This window comes from Rhinatrema bivittatum, chromosome 5, assembly GCF_901001135.1.
Source record: "Rhinatrema bivittatum chromosome 5, aRhiBiv1.1, whole genome shotgun sequence".
In the NCBI taxonomy this organism is placed as follows: Eukaryota; Metazoa; Chordata; class Amphibia; order Gymnophiona; family Rhinatrematidae; genus Rhinatrema; species Rhinatrema bivittatum.
In genome coordinates this window covers 214602636-214623418 of record NC_042619.1, presented here as the reverse complement: position 1 = coordinate 214623418, position 20783 = coordinate 214602636, and the positions used below count along the sequence as shown (strand labels likewise).

Genomic DNA, 20783 nt, shown 5'->3' with positions numbered 1-20783 from the left:
ATTCCCCTCCAACAAAAGTAAATTGGATTGGCTATGCTCCTTGTATAGTGTATGGGGCAGGGGTGTGGCCTGCTTGTTACAGCGGTTGCTACCCCTAATTGAGTTGGATGTTCACTTGGATGCAGATACGGCGCTGTTCTCTACATTGGTGGTGGGGTGGAAGGGAATTAGGGCTGGAGGGTACTGGAAGCCAATAGTAACAGGTGGGAGAAAGAAAAGGGGGGAAAAATGGATAAAGTGCGTAGCTTGCTGGGCAGACTGGATGGGCTGTTTGGTCTTCTTCTGCCGTCATTTCTATGTTTCTATATGTTTCTATGATTAAAGGATGCTTATGCTCACATCGAGATCTTCCCAGGTGACAGGAAGTATCTCAGATTTGTGGTGGGACAACAGCACTTCCAGTACAAAGTTTTGCTGTTTGGGCTAATGTCTGGCTGTGGTGGGGCGCACCTGCACAGACTGGGAGTGCATGTTTTCCCATACTTGGACAATTGGCTGGTCAAGAGCACCTCTCAGGGGCCAATAGGTTCTTGTGCTTGATTATCTGGGTGCTGGAGTCACTAGGTTCATTATCTACCCAAAGTCCATCTCAGCCTGTCATCTCGATTGGACTTAATAGAAGCACTGCTAGACATGGCTCAGGCAAGAGCCTTCCTGCCGCATTCCAGGGTTATTACCTTGGCATCCATAGCAGTGGTGATTGAACAGAGCCAGCAGGTTTCAGCTCGGCACATGTTGAAGCTGAGCCACATGGCTGCAGCCGTCCATGTTATTCCCTTGGCATGCTTTGACATGTGCAGAGGCCAATGGACTCTAAGGTTGCAGTTACGCCAGGCCACTCAGCCTCTGGGCTCGCTTCAGTCACTTAGACTCTCTGGGACTTTGTCCTAATGGCAGGCTGTCTCAAATTCGGAATGGAATATCTTTCCAAAATCCCCCTACCCAAATTGTCCTAACCATGGATGCGTCCACTTTGGGGTGGGGAGCTCATGTAGATGGGCTCTGCACCCAGGGCTTATGGTCTGTCCAGGAAGCACGGTGTCAGATCAACTTCCTGGAGCTCCAAGCGATAAGTTACATGCTATGGGCTTTCGGAGACTGGCTGTCCAGCAAAATTGTCCTGATACAGACAACCCAGTTGTGATGTGGTATGTCAGCAAGCAGGGAGGAACAGGGTTTACCTCCTGTATCAGGAAGCAGTCCAGATCTGGTCCTGGGCAGTGTCCATGGGATGGTACTCAGAGCCATGTACCTGGCCAGAACAGAGAATGTGATAGCGGACAGACTGAGTCGTGCCTTCAGACCCCACGAGTGGTCTCTGGACCAGGAGGTAGCGAACCGGATCTTATGCCTCTGGGGGAGCCTGTATGTGGACTTGTTTGCATCCCCCTACAACAGGAAGGTGACTGTTCTGCTCCCTGTACAGGTCAGATGGCAAACCAGCCTTGGATATTGGGGCAGGGGTCTTCTGTATGCATATCCTCTGATTTCCTCTAGTCACATAGACTCTTGAAGCTTCAAGGACCGAGGGACTATGATCCTCATTGGCTGAGACAAATTTGATTTCCACTCCTTCATGAGTTGTCCATCCAGAGACCGATCAGTCTGGGGTATTCCCCAGATCTCATCACACAAGATCAGAGCAGTCTGAGGCATCCCAAACTCCAGGCTCTGTTCACAGCCTAGATGTTGAGAGGTTAATCCTGTAGCCACTCAACCATTCTGAGGATCTCTGGTCCTGGTTGCTTCCAAAAAGCCTTCCACTAGAAAGTTCTACGGACTGAAGGTGGAATAGGCTTTTTGTTTGGTGTGGGCAGAAGGCCCTAGATTTGTTCTGCCCCATGCAAAAACTGATTACCTTCTACACTTATCGGAGGCTGGCTTGAAGACCAACTCCGGAGGGTCCATCTGAGTGTAATTGGTGCAAACGACCAAGGTGTAGATGGTAATGCCCATCTCTGTGTAGCAGATATTGTATGTTTGTTTTTTTAATGTGGGGCCCACTTCAATTCAAACCTCTCCTAAGACTCCTGTGTCTTGGGACCTCAGCGTGGTGCTAGCTCAGCTGATGAAAGTTCTTTTGAGCTGCTGTGCTCCTGTGACCTGAAGTACCTGACCTGGAAGGTTATATTTTTGGTGGCTGTCACTTCAGTGCTCGAGGTCAGTGAGCTCCAGGCCTTAGTGATTTATCCACCTTATACCAAGTTTTACCATGATAGGCAGGCACTTAGGGTGGTCTTGCATGTGCACCCTAAGGTAGTAACTTAAAACGTATTTATTTTCTAGAGCTTTCAATTCCTATATCTCACAACTTACCTAACTTAACTCTAGCCAGTCAAATTTTCTTTTTGCTTATTTTTAACTTACATTCTGTTTTTCTACTTTGTGTGTTAATGTAACCATTTTTTGATCAAATTTATGAATGTTTTATTGTAGACCATTTTTGATCAGTTTATTGTAAAGGCGGTTTTCCTAGCATGTAGCTAGATGGACTCAGGACCAACGGGTTATGTGGCTCCCTTGCTAGCAGATGGAGATGGAGTCTGTTTCAAAGCTGTATCACCTTAGATACATTTCTGCAGTGACCTCAGCTGTCATGTCATTCCCCCCCCCCCCCCCCCCCCCCCCCCCTCCGTAACCAACAATGCTGTGGTGGTTGTGCTTGTTGGCACCTGGTGGTTGCTTGTTGGTCCCTTTTTTGTGTTGGGGAGCAGCCTGTAGTTCGGGATTCACCCATGTGTGAGGACTACCATCCTGCTTATTCTAGGAGAAAATAGCTTACCTGTAACAGGTGCTCTCCTAGGACAGCAAGATGTTAGTCTTTAGGAGACCTGCCTGCCCACCCCACAGAGTTGGGTTTCTCCTATTTTTGTGTTAATTTTTATCATAATTCTGTTATGAAACTGAAGAGGGACCCTGCATGGACATGTGGAATACGGCATGCCGGGCATGCACAGTATGCTCAGTTCCCAAACTGACGTTTTTTGTACTGGGCTCCAACCGTTGTCACCCATGTGTGAGAATAACATCCTGCTGTCCTGGAACACCTGTTACAGGTAAGCAACTCTGCTTTCTTTCAATTCGTAATGGGTTTACATAGCTTCACCAACTAGAATATGCAAAAAACAGAACTGCAAGACTTGCAAGCTTTTACATACGTTTTTATTAGATTCTTGACTTTACCTCTTCTAGCAAAAGTAATATTGCGTTTCTGTAGACTTCAACAGCTCATTTTTTTGTGCACTTGCTAATATTTTATTTTATTTTCCATTTGCAGGAAAATGGAAGGTATGGTAGACGCAAACAATATCCAATCTCCTTAGTTTTGGCTCCAACTAGAGAACTGGCAGTCCAAATCTATGAAGAAGCCAGGAAGGTATTTTCTTGTTTGATCCTTTAGTAAATAGAAACCTAATGGCAGCTGTGTGTTCTAGTTTCAGTATGATTAATTTTAGGAAGGGGTCCCAAATCTTAATAGACTTATGGAAAAATAAGGAACATATCAAAGAACCAGGCAAAAACTTGCCTGACTAGACTCTGTCTAAAAAATTGTCATTCTCTGTGTGTACCAGGATCAGTCTAGACTGGGTTATGCCTCCCTTCCAGCAGATGGAGTCAGAGAAAAGCTGAAAAGCACCCCCTAGATATACTGGAATGCCACCTTCGATCCTTCAGTATCTCTCTGACTTCAGCAGATGCAAGAGAGCATAACCTTCGGCCCTGATCCTTGTCAAATTTTTACAGATTTATATTTCCTTCTAACAGGTTTGGTTTCTGACTCTTGACTAGATCAACCTTGGGATTAAAAAAAAAGGAATATAACTCTTTGAAGGTCCGGTGGACTTTTCTAGGGGCAGGCATGGCAGGGCATTGCCCTAAAGCCTTTATTCCTGGAGACTTTTACCTTGCCCAGTGAGCTGGGGGGAGTATTTACCGGTGGGCTGGCCACTCTCACCCCTCTATACTAGCCCAGTGAAGTACAATTCCTCTGGTGGGTGTTAACACTGTTTCTACAGGGAGGTTTTGGTTTTCCCCTGTAGGTGGGGGGGGGGGGGGGGGGGGCGGGAAGACAGAAGTTAGGGACAGACTTCTCTTCTTTCAGCCCTAGTCTGCTGGGATATCCCGGGCCTCCAGAGGGGGTGGAATTTGTTCACCCGGCTGCTGACTGCTATTTTTTGCATGATTTCATGCCACGTGGTTAGATATGTGGGGCGTATGGAGAGTCGTTGGCATGGCTCTCCTGTAAAGGCCTCTTCTCCCGGTGTATTCCTGGGGGCGAGGGGCCTTCGCGGAAGCAGATTTCAGGGCAGAGCTCTTCCTTGCGACCACACGCAGCTCCACTCATGCTCTGGCAGCCAAGAGGCAAAGGCCTGACCCCTGCACGGGAGCGGTGGCCATATTGCCTGCATTGGGTGCCAATGCAGATCAGATCTGGGAAGGAGATATCCCTCCTCTCTCCCCGCCGGCCTTAAGCCCTCAGCAAACCCGCGATTTGCAGCCAGATTCGGCTCCTCCCTCAATTTTACCGCCGGGGGGGGGGCCTTAAAGAGGCTTTTCACCCAAAGCATTTTCAGATTGTTTCTTGGGAATGGGATTTGCCTGAAGCCTAGTTACATATTAGCAGAGCCATGGAAAAGCTTTATCCACTGCCTCAGGAATCTTTGGATCTCCTTAATTCCTAAAGTGGACTCTGCCGTCACGGCCATAGCTAAACACACCACGATCCCCGTGACGGGGGGGGGGGGGGGGGGGCAGCGCTCAAGGATCTTCAGGATAGAAAGCTGGAGATCTTACTTAAGCGCATTTTTGAGGTCTCTGCTTTAGGGGTAACGGCCGCTGTCTGTAGCAGCCTCATGCAGAGGGCTACCCTCCGCTGGGACCCTTACTTTTCAATATATTTATAAATGATCTGGAAAGAAATACGACGAGTGAGATAATCAAATTTGCAGATGACACAAAATTGTTCAGAGTAGTTAAATCACAAGCAGATTGTGATAAATTGCAGGAAGACCTTGTGAGACTGGAAAATTGGGATTCCAAATGGCAGATGAAATTTAATGTGGCTAAGTGCAAGGTGATGCATATAGGGAAAAATAACCCATGCTATAATTACACTGTTGGGTTCCATATTAGGTGCTACAACCCAAGAAAGATCTAGGCATCATAGTGGATAACACATTGAAATCACCGGTTCAGTGTGCTACAGCAGTCAAAAAAGCAAACAATGTTGGGAATTATTAGAAAGGGAATGGTGAATAAAACGGAAAATGTCATCGCTCCATGGTGAGATCGCACCTTGAATACTGTTGCCACATCTCAAATTCACACCTTGAATTCTGGTTGCCGTATCTCAAAAAAGATACAATTTTGATGGAGAACGTGCAGAGAAGGGCTACCAAAATAAGGGGAATGGAACAGCTCCCCTATGAGGAAAGACTAAAGAGGTTAGGACTTTTCAGCTTGGAGAAGAGAAGGCTGAGGGGTGATATGATACAGATGTTTAAAAATATGAGAGGTCTAGAACGGGTAGATGTGAATCGGTTATTTACTCTTTCGGATAGTAGAAAGACTAGGGGGCACTCCATGAAGTTAGCATGGGGCACATTTAAAACTAATCGGAGAAAGTTCTTTTTTACTCAACGTACAATTAAACTCTGGAATTTGTTGCCAGAGGATGTGGTTAGTGCAGTTAGTGTAGCTGTGTTTAAAAAAGGATTGGATAAGTTCTTGGAGGAGAAGTCATTACCTGCTATTAATTAAGTTGACTTAGAAAATAGCCACTGCTATTACTGGCATCAGTAGCATGGGATCTTCTTAGCGTTTGGGTACTTGCCAGGTTCTTATGGCCTGGATTGGCCACTGTTGGAAACAGGATGCTGGGCTTGATGGAACCTTGGTCTGACCCAGTATGGCATTTTCTTATGTTCTTAATTCCCTGTACGTACCAGGATCAGTCCAGACGGTGGGTTATGTCCCCTGTCTAGCAGATGGAGTCAGACAAGAACTTCTGAGGGCGCTGCCATATAAGACAGCATACCAAGTGTCCCTCTCCAGTATCTTTCTGACTCCAGCAGATAGGCGCAGGGGAGCAGTGGTTCCCCAGTACACTGATCTTAGTGAAATTTCTTTGTCTCTTCATTCTTTCTTTGCTATTGTTGTAGTGAGGAATCAAGTTTAAAAAAAAGTGTTCTTATTAGCTTTTGAGGGAGAGCCTACAGCCTAGCTTTCCACAGAGCCTTGCCAGCAGAACTTGCGGTCTTTATCTGGTCATTTTCTCTCTTCCTGCTTCTGGTAGAGGATCGGGGTAAGTGAGTTGTTTGCTTTATTTTGCAGGGCTCTCTTCTTTTCCATCGCGCAGGAGGGGCGGGGGTGCAAGTTGGAGGGCTCCAAACTCCCCCTCCCCCCTCACACAGTATCCAACCCATGGCCCCGCAACGCTCATTCCCCGGGAATGAGCCGGGAGGTCACTACTGCGCTTGGCAGAGACCAGCTTTCTTTGGTGGTTGGACCCTTCCCATTTGGCCCAGGGTATGCCTTTAGACGTTCTGGACTGGATAATAGTCACCACCGATGCTAGCCTCTTCGGATGAGGTGCAGTATGCCAGACAAGGTCCCTGCAGGGGCAGTGGCCGATCAACTGCCTGGAGACCAGAGCAGTCCGTCAAACGCTGAAGGCTTTCCTCCCTCTCGTTCGCCATCAGGCGGTCAGGATACTCTCAGACAACGTGACCACAGTGGCATACATAAATCACCAGGGGGGGGTACAAGAAGTCGCCACGTCTCGTTGGAGACTGACAAGCTCATGCAGTGGTCTGAACTCCATCTAGCTCGCCTGGTGGTATCGCACATCGCAGGAGTGGTCAACATCCAAGCAGATTTCTTAAGCCGGCAACACCTAGACCTGGGAGAGTGGGAGCTCTCAGAAGAGATGCGCCTCCTGATTCAATGTTGGGGGACTCCCCACTTAGACCTCATGGCGACAGCTCACAACACAAAGGCCCCTCGATTCTTCAGCCGCAGAAGGGAAAGGGCGTAGATGCCCTAGTGCTACCGTGGCCTCACCCGATTCTACTTTACACATTCCCACCGTGGCCACTGGTGGGAAAGGTTCTACAAAGAATCGAGCATCATCAGGGTGCCGTAATTCTGGTGGTGCCGGAGTGGCCCTGACCTCCATGGTTCGCAGATCTACTCAATCTAGCAGTGGCGGAACCCTACACCTCGGTCACCTTCCCCACTTGCTCTGACAGGGCCCAATATTTTTCGACCAGGCAAATTGCTTCTGTCTTGCGGCTTGGCTTTTGAGAGGCGCAAACTGAGGCACAGTAGTTATGTGGAGGCGGTGATCTCGACCCTCCTCCAGGTGGTGCAAGACCTCTACTTCAGTTGCCTATGTTAGTCTGGAAGGTCTTCGAGTCATGGTGTTCGGCGCATGCAACCCTACCCGGACACGCTTCCGTGTATCAGATCCTTTCTTTCCTACAAGCGGTTCTAGAGAAGGGTCTAGCCTATAACTCAGGTTACAGGTAGCGGTGTTAGGGGCTCTGCTCCGCCGTGAGAACATTCCGCTTTCTTCCCACCCAGACATTATCTGCTTCCTCAGGGGAGTAAAGCATTTGAAACCACCACTTCAAGCTCCTTGTCCACCTTGGAGGCTCAACTTGCTGCTTCGGATCCTGGGGGGAACACCTTTCGAACAGTTACGTACCGCCTCACTCAAAGATCTAACGCTCAAGATAGTGTTTCTGGTGGCCATTTGTTCAGCCCGGCGTGTTTCCGAGCTCCAGGCGTGCTCCTGCAGGGAACCTTATCTGCGGTTCACAGACTCGGGGGTTACCTTGCGCACGGTACCCTCATTTCTGCCCAAGGTCGTCTCCATGTGCCATCTGAATCAGACGGTAGAGCTTCCTTCCTTTGCCGCAAGCTAGACGCTAAGCGTTGCCTAAAGTACCTGGAGGTCACCAATGACTTCCGTCTCTCTGACCACCTATTTGTACTCTGGCCGGGTCCCAAGAAGGGGGTCCAAGGCTTCTAAGGCGGCAATTGCGGCAGCTTACATTGGCGCAGGAAAGTCACTGCTGGTAGGCTTCAAAGCTCACTCTCTTCGCTCTCAAGCAACCTCCTGGGCGGAGAGTCACTCCGTTTCCACCCAGGAGAATATGTAGAGCAGCCACCTGGAAGTCTCTACATACTTTTGCACGTCACTATCGCTTGGATGTACAGTCTCCGACCTTTGGGTCTTTTGGTCAAAAGGTCATTTGAGCAGGGCTATCTAAGGCCCACCCTCAGGGAAGCTTTGGTACATCCCACCGTCTGGACTGATCTGGTACGTACAGGGAAAAGAAAATTATTCCTTACCTACTAATTTTAGTTCCTGTAGTACCAAGGGTCAGTCCAGACGCCCTCCCTCTACTTCGTTGCTATTTACATTGGGGGTTTTTCCTGCTTGATGTACTGTCATAAGATCTTTCCTGTGTCTGCAATTCTCTAGTTCTCTTGGCAAGTTGCCACTGGTTCAGTTCTAGTTCAGTTATTGGCACACACTTCTCTTGATTCCTCATGCTTTCCTCTTTTGGTATGGCTTTGATAGTCTATTTACTAAAGAGGGACACTTGGTATGTTGTCTTATATGGCAGCGCCCTCAGAAGTTCTTGTCTGACTCAATCTGCTGGACGGGGGACATAACCCACCGTCTGGACTGATCCTTGGTACCACAGGAACGAAAATTAGCAGGTAAGGAATAATTTTCTTTTGTTCACGTCCCAGGAGCTTCCCCCAGGTGAGACTGAGCAGGCGAACCGCATGGAGTCTGCGGTTGCCTATACAGCGGATGCGCTGTGTGATCTGCGCGCACCAGGTCTTCTTTGGTCTCCGTAAGGAGGCTCTTGTGGCTCTGTAACTGGTCAGCGAATGCCTCTAAGTCTCAACTCTGTTCCTTTACTTTCAAGGGGAAGCTGTTTGGGGACGAGCTAGAATAACTTGTTGAGGCCTTGGGGGACAAGGTTTACAAGCTCCCTGAGGACAAGCCCAGACGTCTTGCTCCTCTGGCGCCTTTCGGGATCGTTTGAGGCCAGCACAGTTTCTGATCAGGGAAGGGTAATTCCTTTGCTCCCCGGCAAACATCAAGGTCACAGACATGGGCACATTCCTTTTGAGGCAGGTGGCCTCAGCGCAATGGTGCCTCTCACGGTTTCACCCCTAATAAACCTTCCCAATGAAGGGTGCTGACCCATTCCTCCGTTCCGGAGATCGGGGGGGGGCGGCTCTCCTTACTTCACGAGGAGTGGGTCAAGGTAACTTCGGACCAGTGGGTTCTAGATATTATAAATCACGGTTACGCTTTGGATTTTGCTCGCCTGCTTCGGGATCTTTCTGGTGTCTCCCTGCGGGTCTCTAAAAACAAGTGATTCTTCAAACGCTGTCTCTGTTGAAGGCACTGGGAGCAATTGTCCTGGTCCCATCAGCCGAATGTCAGACCGGTCATTACTCCATTTACTTCATGGTCTCCAAGAAGGAGGGCTCCTTCCGACTGATACTGGATTTGAAGAAGGTCAACAGAGCGTTGCGGGTCCTGTGATTTCAGATGGAGACATTGAGGTCCGTCATTGCGGCCGTCCACAAGGGCGAGTTTTTGGCTTCTTTGGATTTAAGAGGCCTACCTTCATATAGGTATACAAGAACACCATCAAAGGCTTCTGCGGTTCATGGTGATGGGAGAGCATTACCAGTTCCACGCCCTACCTTTTTGGACTGGCGATGGCCCCCACGAGTTTTTACCAAGGTGATGGTGGTCGTGGTGGCGTGCCTTTGGCGGGAAGGGATATTAGTTCTTATCCCAGGACAAGTAGGATGCTAGTCCTCACATATGGGTGACTACATTGGAGCCCTATTGCGGAAAACTTTCTGTCAGTTTCTAGAAACTTTTGACTGGCACTCTGAGCCCACTGAGCAGGCCCAGCATGCCATGATATTCTCAGCCACAGGGGTCTCCCTTCAGTCTTTGTTTTTCCACACTGCTGTTGGCATCGCGGAGCAGGAGCCTGTGTGAGTTTTCTGTTTGTCTGACTAAAAATCAGATTTAAAAAGCATTTATTCTCTCCCATATCGAGGTCTCTCTCGTGTTACCACCGGCTGAGTAAATTGAGTCTTTTTTACTCCTTGAGTAAAATTTTTTTCCTTTCACGTTTTCTCTCATTTTCATCGGCTGTTGGCGAAAAAATATGGCCACGGGATTTAAAAAATGTCCCAACTGTAATCGGACAGTGTCCATTACAGATCCACACCTAGAGTGTGTCCTTTGTTTAGGTCACACATGACGCAACAACCTGTCCCAAGTGTGCTGAAATGACCACAAAGGGAAGAAAGGCCTGCCAAGAAAAGATGGAGCAATTTATTCCATCTACAACTTCTGCCATCCCCTTCCACATAGACTCAATTCTCTCCGGCCAGAGTCTCTAAACGTATAATACTGAAAAAGCGTCGTCCGCAAGGCTCGGGGGATCATTCATCGCAGAAACCATAGCATTGAAGTCAGCACCGGAACACAGTCTGAAGCATCACCATCGACCCAGACACCCATCGATACCAGAGGCGCTTCTCTCTCTGGAGGAATCGACCACGAAACGGCCTAGACTCCAGGAAACACTGGTGCCTTCGCCGCCGAGGCCTTCACCCCATATCAAAGCATCAATCGAACCTCCACAGGGCCCTGTGGAAGGACTATCAACACCTCCATCCATCAAGCGGTGCTCCAAGCATTGAAGGATCAGCAGACATCTATGCCAGTGCTCGCACTGAAGCCTATATTTATTTATTTATTTAACATTTTTTATATACCAAAATTCTAGCAACAATGTTGCTAATCATTTCGGTTTACATATAACATTGGAGTGACTTAACATGCGAGTCTATACAGAGGCTACCATCGATGCCGATGCCCGACCCGATACCATCCATGCCGATGTCACCTGAGGCTCCAGGACATCTGGAGTTCGCACTGTTCCAGCTTCTAATGAACAAATTCGATGAAATAGTCGGTGCTCTTCCATCGACTCCATCAAAGCCACGAGAAGAAATCCCTGGACAGGTACTTTTAGATGATCCACAGCCAGGTCCTTCAGGACTGTCTCGTCCACCAAGGTCTTCGCCAGCGTCTCCACATCAAAACGACCCGTATGATGCCTGGGACGACAGGCATACAGACACTTCTTCTGAAGGATTTATGTCTGATCCTTCTCCTCCAGAAGAACAAAAGAAATCTCCACCGGAGGATTTATCCTTTACAAATTTTGTTCAGGATATGGCAGACACCATACAGTTTACTCTGGTAGCTGAAGAGGGCACAAGACAGCAAACACTGGAGGTCCTCCAAAACAAGTCTTGGCTGTACCTGTCCACAAAGTCCTCCTAGACTTACAGCACAGACTCTGGGAGCACCCATGCTCAGTACCATCCATAAATAAGAGAGTGGACACTACTTATTTGGGACAATCTGTCCCCAGCTACCAGAAAGCACAACTGCCACATCAATCAGTTGAGTCTGCACAAAATAAATCAAAACAGATAAGGCCTCATTCCTCCACTCCTCCAGGCAAGGATCGATTCTTGGATTCCCTGGGCAGGAAAATTTCTCAGGGAGCCATTCTAAACACAAGAATTGCATCATATCAGTTATACATGATGCAATATCAGAGAAACCTGTGGAAACAGATGCAAGATTTTTCAAATTCGTTACCACAGCAATATCAAGAAGCAGCCCAATCAATCATCACAAAGGACTTGTAGCTGGCAAGCACGAAGTCCGAGCCACTTATAATTTTGAAACGGCCTCCAGAGTAGCGGCCTCTGGTATAAGTGCGTGTCGGGCATGGCTTAAGGCCTGTGACCTCAGGCCTGAGGTCCAAGAAAAATTGGTTGATTTGCTATGTGTGGGCGACAACCTTTTTGGCTCTAAGGTACAGGATGCTGTAGCACCATTAAAGGAACACACAGAAACCCTGTGTCAACTGTCATCAGTTCCACAGGACTCTGCTACACCATCTCGCCGACCTCCAAGGAAGGAATCTAGACGACCCTTCTACAGACAGAGGCGTTATTACCCTCCAGCATCAAGAGGCAGATCATCTAGGCCACAGCAAAGATCTCAGCCCAGACAATCTAGAGCTGCTAGGCCTCAACCTCCGCCGCAGACTGGACCGGCTGCAGGCTTTTGAGGCCATCCTCAGAGACCAAAGCCATCTCTACAACCCTTAACCAGATCTACCAGTAGGAGGCAGAGTATCCTCCTTTTACAACCATTGGGTACAAATAAGACCAATGGGTACTCACAATAATATCTCAAGGGTACCAACTCAATTTTCTCTCAACTCCAAGAGATTCTCCTCCAAGTCCTCTTACACTAAGCGAAAATCACATAATCCATCTACAAATAGAATTATCCACCTTTCTGAGAGCCAGAGCTGTAGAGCAGTGCCCTGGACTCAGCAGGGCAGAGGATTCTATTCCCGTTATTCCTCATGCCAAAGAAAACCTGAGGCCTACGTCCCATCCTAGACCTCAGAAATCTCAACAGATTTCTGAAGAAAGAAAAGTTCAGGATGGTCTCTCTAGGCACCATGGTTCCACTTCTTCAAACAGGAGATTGGATTTGTTCTCTGGATCTTCAAGACACTTACGCTCACATTCCAATATTACCACCTCATTGCAAGTATCTGCGCTTCATGGTGGGTAATCAACATTTCCAGTACAGAGTACTACCATTCAGACTTGCATCAGCTCCCAGAGTATTCACAAAATGTCTGGCGGTAATAGCAGCACACTTACACTTCTCTTAGTCAAACAATTGCTCTACTTCACTCCATGGGCTTTCTCATCAATTATCAAAAGTCCCATCTCACCTACTTCAATTCATAGGAGCAGAATTGAACACCATACTTTCAAAAGCTTTTCTACCCGAGGATTGGGCAGACACACTTACCCTATTGGCAAACTCGCTACACTCAAAGAAACAAGCAACAGTTCATCAGTTTCTAACCTTACTAGGCCACATGGCCTCCACAGTGCATGTCACTCCTATGGCTCGGCTAGCCATGCAGGTAACCCAATGGACTTTAAGATCACAATGGATCCAAGCCATTCAACCACTGTACTCTCCAATTCAAGTAACCCACCAGCTATGTTCATCTCTACTTTGGTGGGTGAACAAGGACAATTTGCACAAGGGCCTTCCCTTCCAGCAACCAGTCTCACAGATAACTTTAACTACAGATGCATCCACCTTGGGTTGGGGAGCTCACATAGACAATCTCCAAACCCAGGGTACTTGGACAAAACTCAAAGCAACATTTCAAATCAATTTCCTGGAACTTCGAGCTATACGTTATGCTCTGCATGCGTTCAAGGACTGCCTTTCCCACAAGACTGTTCTGATCCAAACAGACAACACAGTAGCCATGTGGTACATCAACAAACAGGGAGGTATGGGTTCATATCTCATTTGTCAAGAAGCTGCTCAGATTTGGGACTGGGCCCTGACACATTCCATGTTTCTCCGAGCAACTTACCTGGCAGGCATTCATGACGTAGTGGCAGATTGACTGTTGCCAGTTCCAACCACACGAATGGTCCCTGGATCCCTTACTAGTGACCAGGATATTTCAACGTTGGGGACAACCTACAATAGACCTCTTTACGTCACATCTGAATCACAAAGTGGACAACTTCTGCGCTCTGCACAGACCAAATCATAAACTAGCCAAGGATGCCTTTGCTCGCCCTTGGAACTCAAGCTTTCTATACACGTATCCTCCAATACCACTTATAACCAAAACTCTAGTGAAACTACAACCGGACAAAGGGTCCATGATCCTCATAGCCCAGTATTGGCCTCGACAAGTATGGTTTCCCACACTTCTAGACCTCTCGATCAGGGATCCAATTTGCCTGGGTGTAGCTCCCACTCTCATAACTCAGGATCAAGGTCTGTTGCACCATCCCAACCTTCAATCCCTAGCCCGGACAACATGGATGTTGAAAGCTTGATTCTGCAACCAATGTATCTCAAGTGCTTATAGCTTCATGTAAACTTTTCAACATGAAAGAATTATTCTTCAAAATGGAAAAGGTTTACTTTGTGGTGCAGACAAAGGAACATTGATCCTTTCTCCTGCCCCACAACTTCTCTACTTGACTACTTATGTCATCTTTCAGACTCTGGTCTACAGACTTCATCTGTAAGAATACATTTAAGTGCAATCTCAGCTTACCATAACAAGATGGGAGATGCACCAATATCCATACAACCTTGTGTCAGATTTATGAGAGGTTTAATTCACCTCAAACCGCCAATTCAACCACCAGTTACAGAATGGGACCTGAACTTGTTCTTAACAAGACTCATGCATTCTCCTTTTGAACCCATGAATTCCTGTGATCTTAAATTTCTCACATGGAAGATCTTCCTCATAGCCATTACATCAGCTAGAAGCACTGGTCACGTACTCACCCTATACAAAATTCCTACATGACAGTGGTTCTTCGTAAGCATCCAAAATTCCTACCCAAGGTAGCTGTGGAATTCCACTTGAACCAATCCATAATTTTACCCACTTTCTTTCCAAGACCTCTCTCACCAAGGAGAACGAGCTTTACATACCTTGGACTGCAAGCGTGCGCTAGCATTTTACTTAGACCGCACTGCAGTCGACAGGAAATCCACTCAACTCTTTGTATCTTATGATCCAAACAAACCAGGTAAAGCAGTGGGTAAACATACTCTCTCCAATTGGCTAGCAGATTGCATACAGTTCTGCTATGAAAAAGCAGGCCTTCCTCTCCAAGGGCGAGTAAAGGCGCATTCAGTAAGAGCAATGTCAACTTCAGTAGCACACTATCGTTCAGTGCCGGTTCTTGACATATGTAAAGCAGCAACATGGAGTTCTCTTCATACCTTTGCAGCTCATTACTGTTTGGACAAAGGACGACAAGATTCAGCCTATGGACAATCTGTCTTAAAGAACTTGTTTCCAGTTTAATCCCAACTCCTTCTACATCCAATCTGCTGTGATCTTCGGCTGCCTCATTTTCAACAACAATACTTCACTGTTGCTTCACTACAAAATGACTCAGCCTCTAGCTTGCTAATCACCCATATGTGAGGACTAGCATCCTGCTTGTCCTGGGATAAAGCAAAATTGCTTACCTCGTAATACGTGTTATCCCAGGATAGCAGGATGTAGTCATCACGAAACCTACCCCGCCACCCCGCGGAGTTGGGTCCAATACATTTTATTTTATTTTTGCTAAAGCTTATTGCTACATACAAGACTGAAGAGAGATCCCTGTGGCAGAGAATATCATAGCATTCTGGGCATGCTCGGTGGCCTCACAGGGCCAGTCAAGTTTCTAGAAACTTTGACAGTTTTCCCGCACAGGGCTCCATCAATGATGTCACCCATATGTGAGGACAACATCCAGCAGTCCTGGGATAACACCTATTACAAGGTAAGCAATTTTGCTATCCCTACCTAGGCTGGCTCATTCGAATGAAATCAGAGGATCTCTGCAAGGTGGCAGTATGGTCAGTTTTGAACTGCCTGCATTCCCTAGGCTGGGTCATAAATTATGCCAAGAGCCACCTGGTCCCGTCCCAAGTACTGGAATTTCTAGGAGCGCGCTTCAACACCACTGTGGGCAAGGTTTACCTACCTCCGGTGAGGATGGTGAAGTTGATGACTCGGGTTAGACATCTGTTGGCCCTTCCTTTGCCCACAGTGTGGGATTATTTACAGGTTCTTGGTTCTATGGCATCTACCCTGGAGTTGGTCCCATGTGCCTTTGCTCATATGCAACCATTGCAGAGGGCCCTACTTTCCCGTTGGGACCCCAAGTCGGAGGAGTTCCATCTGCCCTTGCCACTGATGGAACTGGCAAGGACCAGTCTGGATTGGTGGTTGGTCCCGAATCACTTGCCTTGGGGCGTGGACCTTGAAACTCCCCAATGGATCATCGTCACAACAGATGCCAGCCTGACAGGTTGGGGAGCAGTTTATCAATCTCTGTCAACACAGGGCCAGTGGTCCATAAATCGATTAGAAACCAGAGCAGTTTAGCACTGCGCCAATTTCTACCGCTTGTCCAACACCAGTTGGTCCGGATCCTATCCAACAATGCAACCACTGTGGCTTACATAAACCGTCAGGGTGGTACCAGGAGTAGGCCGGTAGCCTCCTAAGCGGACCAGTTGATGGCCTGGGCAGAATGCAATCTGTCCCGCATAGCGGAGTCGTCTATAGCTGGAGTGGACAACGTTCAGGCAGACTTTCTCAGCTGGCAGTGGATAGACCCCGGAGAATGGGAATTGTCAGAGGAAGCGATGAGACTTATAACATGCCGCTGGGGGATCCCCCGGCTGGAGTTGATGGCGACTCGACTAAACGCCAAAGCAGCTAGTTTCTTCAGTCGCAGATGAGAACATGGATCGGAAGGAGTGGATGTTCTGGTTCTACCGTGGCTTTTCGACATTCTCCTCTACGTGTTTCCTCCTTGGCCCTTGGTGGGAAAGATTCTACGACTATTAGAAGCTCACAGAGGACTGGTAATTCTCATAGCTCCAGAGTGGCCAAGAAGGCCGTGGTTTGCAGATCTGATCAACCTAAAGGTGGACAGACCTCTGCGTCTGTGCCAGGGTCCAGTATATTTCAACCAGGTGGATCGCTTTTGTCTAGCGGCTTGGCTTATGAGAGGAGGCAATAGAGAGGCTATCCAGAGGCTGTGATTACCACCCTTCTATGGGCCCGAAAGACATCTACTTTGCTCACCTATGTTAGGGTGTCAAGTGTTTGATTCCTGGTGTAGTGGGTTGAAGGTGTCCCCACGACAGGCCATAATAGTACACATTCTTGCCACCTTGCAGGACGGCATGAAGAAGGGTTTGGCATATAGTTCCCTCAGGGTCCAGGTAGCGGCATTAGGATGCTTAAGAGGTAAGATTGCAGGTTCCTCCATTGCAGGACATCCAGGTGTTCTTTTTTTGAGGGGAGCTAAACATTTATTCCTGCCGGTGCAGGCAGTTTGTCCTTCATGGAGTTTGAATCTGGTACTCCATGGACTTTGTGGTTCTCCTTTTGAGCCTAACAAGCGAGCCACGTTGAAGGATTTAACTCTTAAAACGGTATTTCTCGTGGCTATCTGTTCGGCTCGACACGTTGTCCTGTAGAGAACCGTTCTTACGAATATCTGACTCAGGAGTCTCGCTTCGGACGGTGCCTTCCTTTCTGCCAAAGGGGTCTCGGCGTTTCACGTCAACCAGTCTGAGTTGCCAGCTTTTCCGGAGGTGGATAAGTCTTCACCTCAGGGACCGGATATGAGGAGGTTAGACGTGCATCGGATTCTTCTGCGGAATTTGCGCTAATTGCGCCTGGAAGAAACCATACATATTTGGTTGGATTATCCCCAGCTATTTCGGTACACCAGATTATTTTACAGGAGAAGATCCCCTGAAGAAAGGTCCTGTTTTGGACCAGAAACATGGCTGCGTCGGGTTTTTTCAATCATACCAGATAAGTTGGGATATTAACTTATAAGCATACTTTTAAAATAATTTTTAGCACAAAAAATATTTAAAAAAAAAAAAAAGAAATTTCACCTATGGTGTATGTTATAATTGATGAAAACATTGAATGGAGGAGGCTTGGTTGATTATGCAGAGTGAGTTCACCCATGGGGGTTTAATACTCCAATATATGAAACCCCTCCTCTGTCCTTTCAAAAAAATTTTTCTTTTTATAAATGTTGGCATTGGGAGTCAGAAAAGACTCCGGAGCCTATTGTGAAATTATTCAGTTCATTGTATGACTCATTTTTGAGCATATATAGCGAGTATTGTTTACGTGGATGAAAGACATTACTGGGGTATTTGTTTTTTATTTGATTATATAGTATAAATCCCCCATGGATATTTGGTGCATTTGAGTTTTGTTAGGCTTCTAAGACTACCGTTGGCTAAAGAACGCTATTGCTTCCATGTACATATGTCACGGGCGACAAGTGCCTGATGGTCTTAAGGCTCATTTTATCAGATCGAAAGTGGTGTCGTGGGCTGAGAACCAATGTGTCTCGCCTCAAATCTGCAGGGCAGCTACTTGGAAATTGTTGCACATGTTTGCTAGGCATTACCGTTTGGATGTCCGGGCTCCGGATGTAGATTCCTTTGGCAGCAGTGTGCTCAGTGGGACTGTCGGGGTCCCACCCCATTTAGGGCAGCTTGGTACATCCCAGCAGCCTGGACTGATCCTGGTACGTACAGGGAAAGGAAAATTGGTTCTTAACTGCTAATTTTCGTTCCTGTAGTACCAAGGATCAGTCCAGATGCCTGCTCAGAATGATTTGTCCAGAAGAGTCCGCTCAGATGTTTTTTGTTTCTATTTGCAGATCTTAGCACGTTAATGTATTGGACGCGCAATTCTACATAGTTTTTCGCTGTTTACAAAAAAAAGGGATCAGTAGGGCAAGTTGTTTTGCTTGATCTAGTCATTGGTTATTAAATTTACTTCATTCTGCTTTGATATTGATTATACTGAAGGATCGAAGGTGGCACTCAGGTATATCTAGGGCAGGAGTCGGGAACCTTTTTGGCTGAGAGCCATGAACGCCACATATTTTAAAATGTAATTCCGTGAGAGCCATACTAACTACAACCCCCTACTCTCCTGATGCCCCCCCAAGACCTGCCAAAAGTGCCTGGTGGTCCAGGGGGGTCTGAGAGCGATCATCTGGATTTGGGCTGTCGGCTGCCAGTAGTCAAAATGGCGCCGACGGCCCTTTGCCCTCACTATGTCACTGGGGTCGACCAATGGCAGCGGTAGCCCCTGTGACATAGTAAGGGCAAAGGGCTGTCGACGCAAGCAGCCGACGGCCCTTTGCCCTTACTATGTCACAGGGGCTACCGCCGCCATTGTTCGACCCCAGTGACATAGTGAGGGCAAAGGGCCGTTGGCGCCATTTTGACTACTGGCAGCCGACAGCCCAAGTCCAGGAGATCGCTCCCGGACCGCTGCTGGACCACCAGGGACTTTTGGCAGGTCTTGGGGGGTGGGGGTTGTAGTAAATTAATTTTGGAGGTCTTTAGGGGCGTCAGGAGGGGGGGGGGAATTTGTTAGATTCTTACTTTTTTATTAAAGACTTGTCTGCGAGCCAGATGCAGCCATCAAAAGAGCCATAGGTTCCTGACCCCTGATCTAGGGGGTGCTTTTTAGCTTTTCTCTGATTCCATCTGGTGGAAGGGAGGCATAACCCAGCAGACTGGACTGATCCTTGGTACTACAGGAACGAAAATTTGCAGGTAAGAACCAATTTTTCTTTCCTTGTACGTACTCTGATCAGTCCAGACAATGGGTTGAGCCTCCTGTCCAGCAGATGGAGACAGAAAAACTGAAAGGGTATCCCATGAGGACAGTGCTCACCCTGCACCCCCCCCCCCCCCCCCCCCCCAGTATTTCTGTTGCCAGCAGATGCAGACTGATGAACCTGCAGTTCCCTCCTCTTAGTAAAACTTCTTCTTTTGGGAAGTTTTCTTTTCATGTTTCTGGTCTCTCTGGATCAAGCAAGTATTATCTGGGGCGGTGGAAGGAACATTGTGTTTAAACTTCACAGGAGACAGTTCTGTCTCCTAGCTCTTATGGAGTCCTAGGGTTCTCCCCCCCCCCCCCCCCTTGTGTAATCAGCCTAGGGCTCCTTTTCCAGGTGTCCTTTGCATTTTCCCTGCCTAGGGGTGATACTGGTGGTCCAGTCACTTCCCCTTTTTGAGCTAGGTGATCCCAGAGATGTTGTATGCCTCTGGTCCTATTGTGGAGATTAATTCCTCTGCTGTTGCAAAAACAAAGGCACTTCAAAAGAAACCTCTTGGAAAAAAAAAAGGGGGGGGAAGGCAATTCTCCACAGGTGAGTGGCCGGCCAGCAGGGAAAGAAGCGACTCGGAGCTGTCTCGTCTGCTCCCGCACTTCAGAGCAGATAGGCACAGCTGATTTGCTTCCTCCGTGGCTTACTTTGTCCTCCAATGCTGCGATCAGCTTTTTGTATAGCCTGCAGGGAGCCTGTTTGGCGGCTCTCCTGCGAGGGTCTCTACTCTGTCTGCTTGCCTGGAGGGGAAGGACCCTCCATGGCACCTTTAAAATAGACAGCCCAAGATCGGGTCGTGAAGCATGTGGCCAGGCCGTCCCCCTTGCAGGAACAGTAGCCATTTTGTGCCCGGACATCGCTGCCAACTCAGAGCCTCAGGGGGGAGGGAAGCCGGATTTATTTCACTCGCCACCTGAATTAAGCCCTGTGGGGTCTCTGGGTGCAGATCCTGATCCTCCCCCCCTCCATTGCCCAGCAAAGCACAACACAGTTTTTCCAATTAGTTTTTTGCTGTTAATGCACAGGTCTTTTCTGGCAAGTTTAGAGGAATAGAGGGATCCCTCCCCCCCCCCCCCCCCCCCCCCAGCGAAGATCCCTCTATTGATCATTCACCAGGGCTTTGGCGCCTCGAACTCTCAAGGTGCTACTGGGGTCAGGACTGTACCGGATGGGCCGGATCCACCTGACCCTCCTCTGCCAGATCCGGATCAGGATCCAGACCTGTCGCTAGTGAATCGACCTGCCACGGGTTCTGAGATTGTTTAAACATGAGGAACTTGGGATTGAAGTCTCCTTGAAGAATCAGCCAGTGCTTCCACTTCCCACACCATGGATCCAATCCTAGCAGGGCTGAGGGCTTCACCTCGTACTTTCCCGTTCCATCCTAT

The 20783-nt window shown here is 48.0% G+C and overlaps 1 protein-coding gene across 4 annotated transcripts in view; it reads left to right on the top strand.

Moving 5' to 3' along the window:
• Window positions 1-20783, top strand: part of DDX3X (DEAD-box helicase 3 X-linked) — a 293692-nt gene that overhangs the window by 158980 nt on the left and 113929 nt on the right. For all 4 annotated transcript variants that reach the window (XM_029603138.1, XM_029603137.1, XM_029603141.1 and 1 more), the window contains one exon: window positions 3278-3376. In XM_029603138.1, the coding sequence (XP_029458998.1) occupies window positions 3278-3376 (99 nt within the window). The remainder of the gene's footprint in view (window positions 1-3277; window positions 3377-20783) is intronic.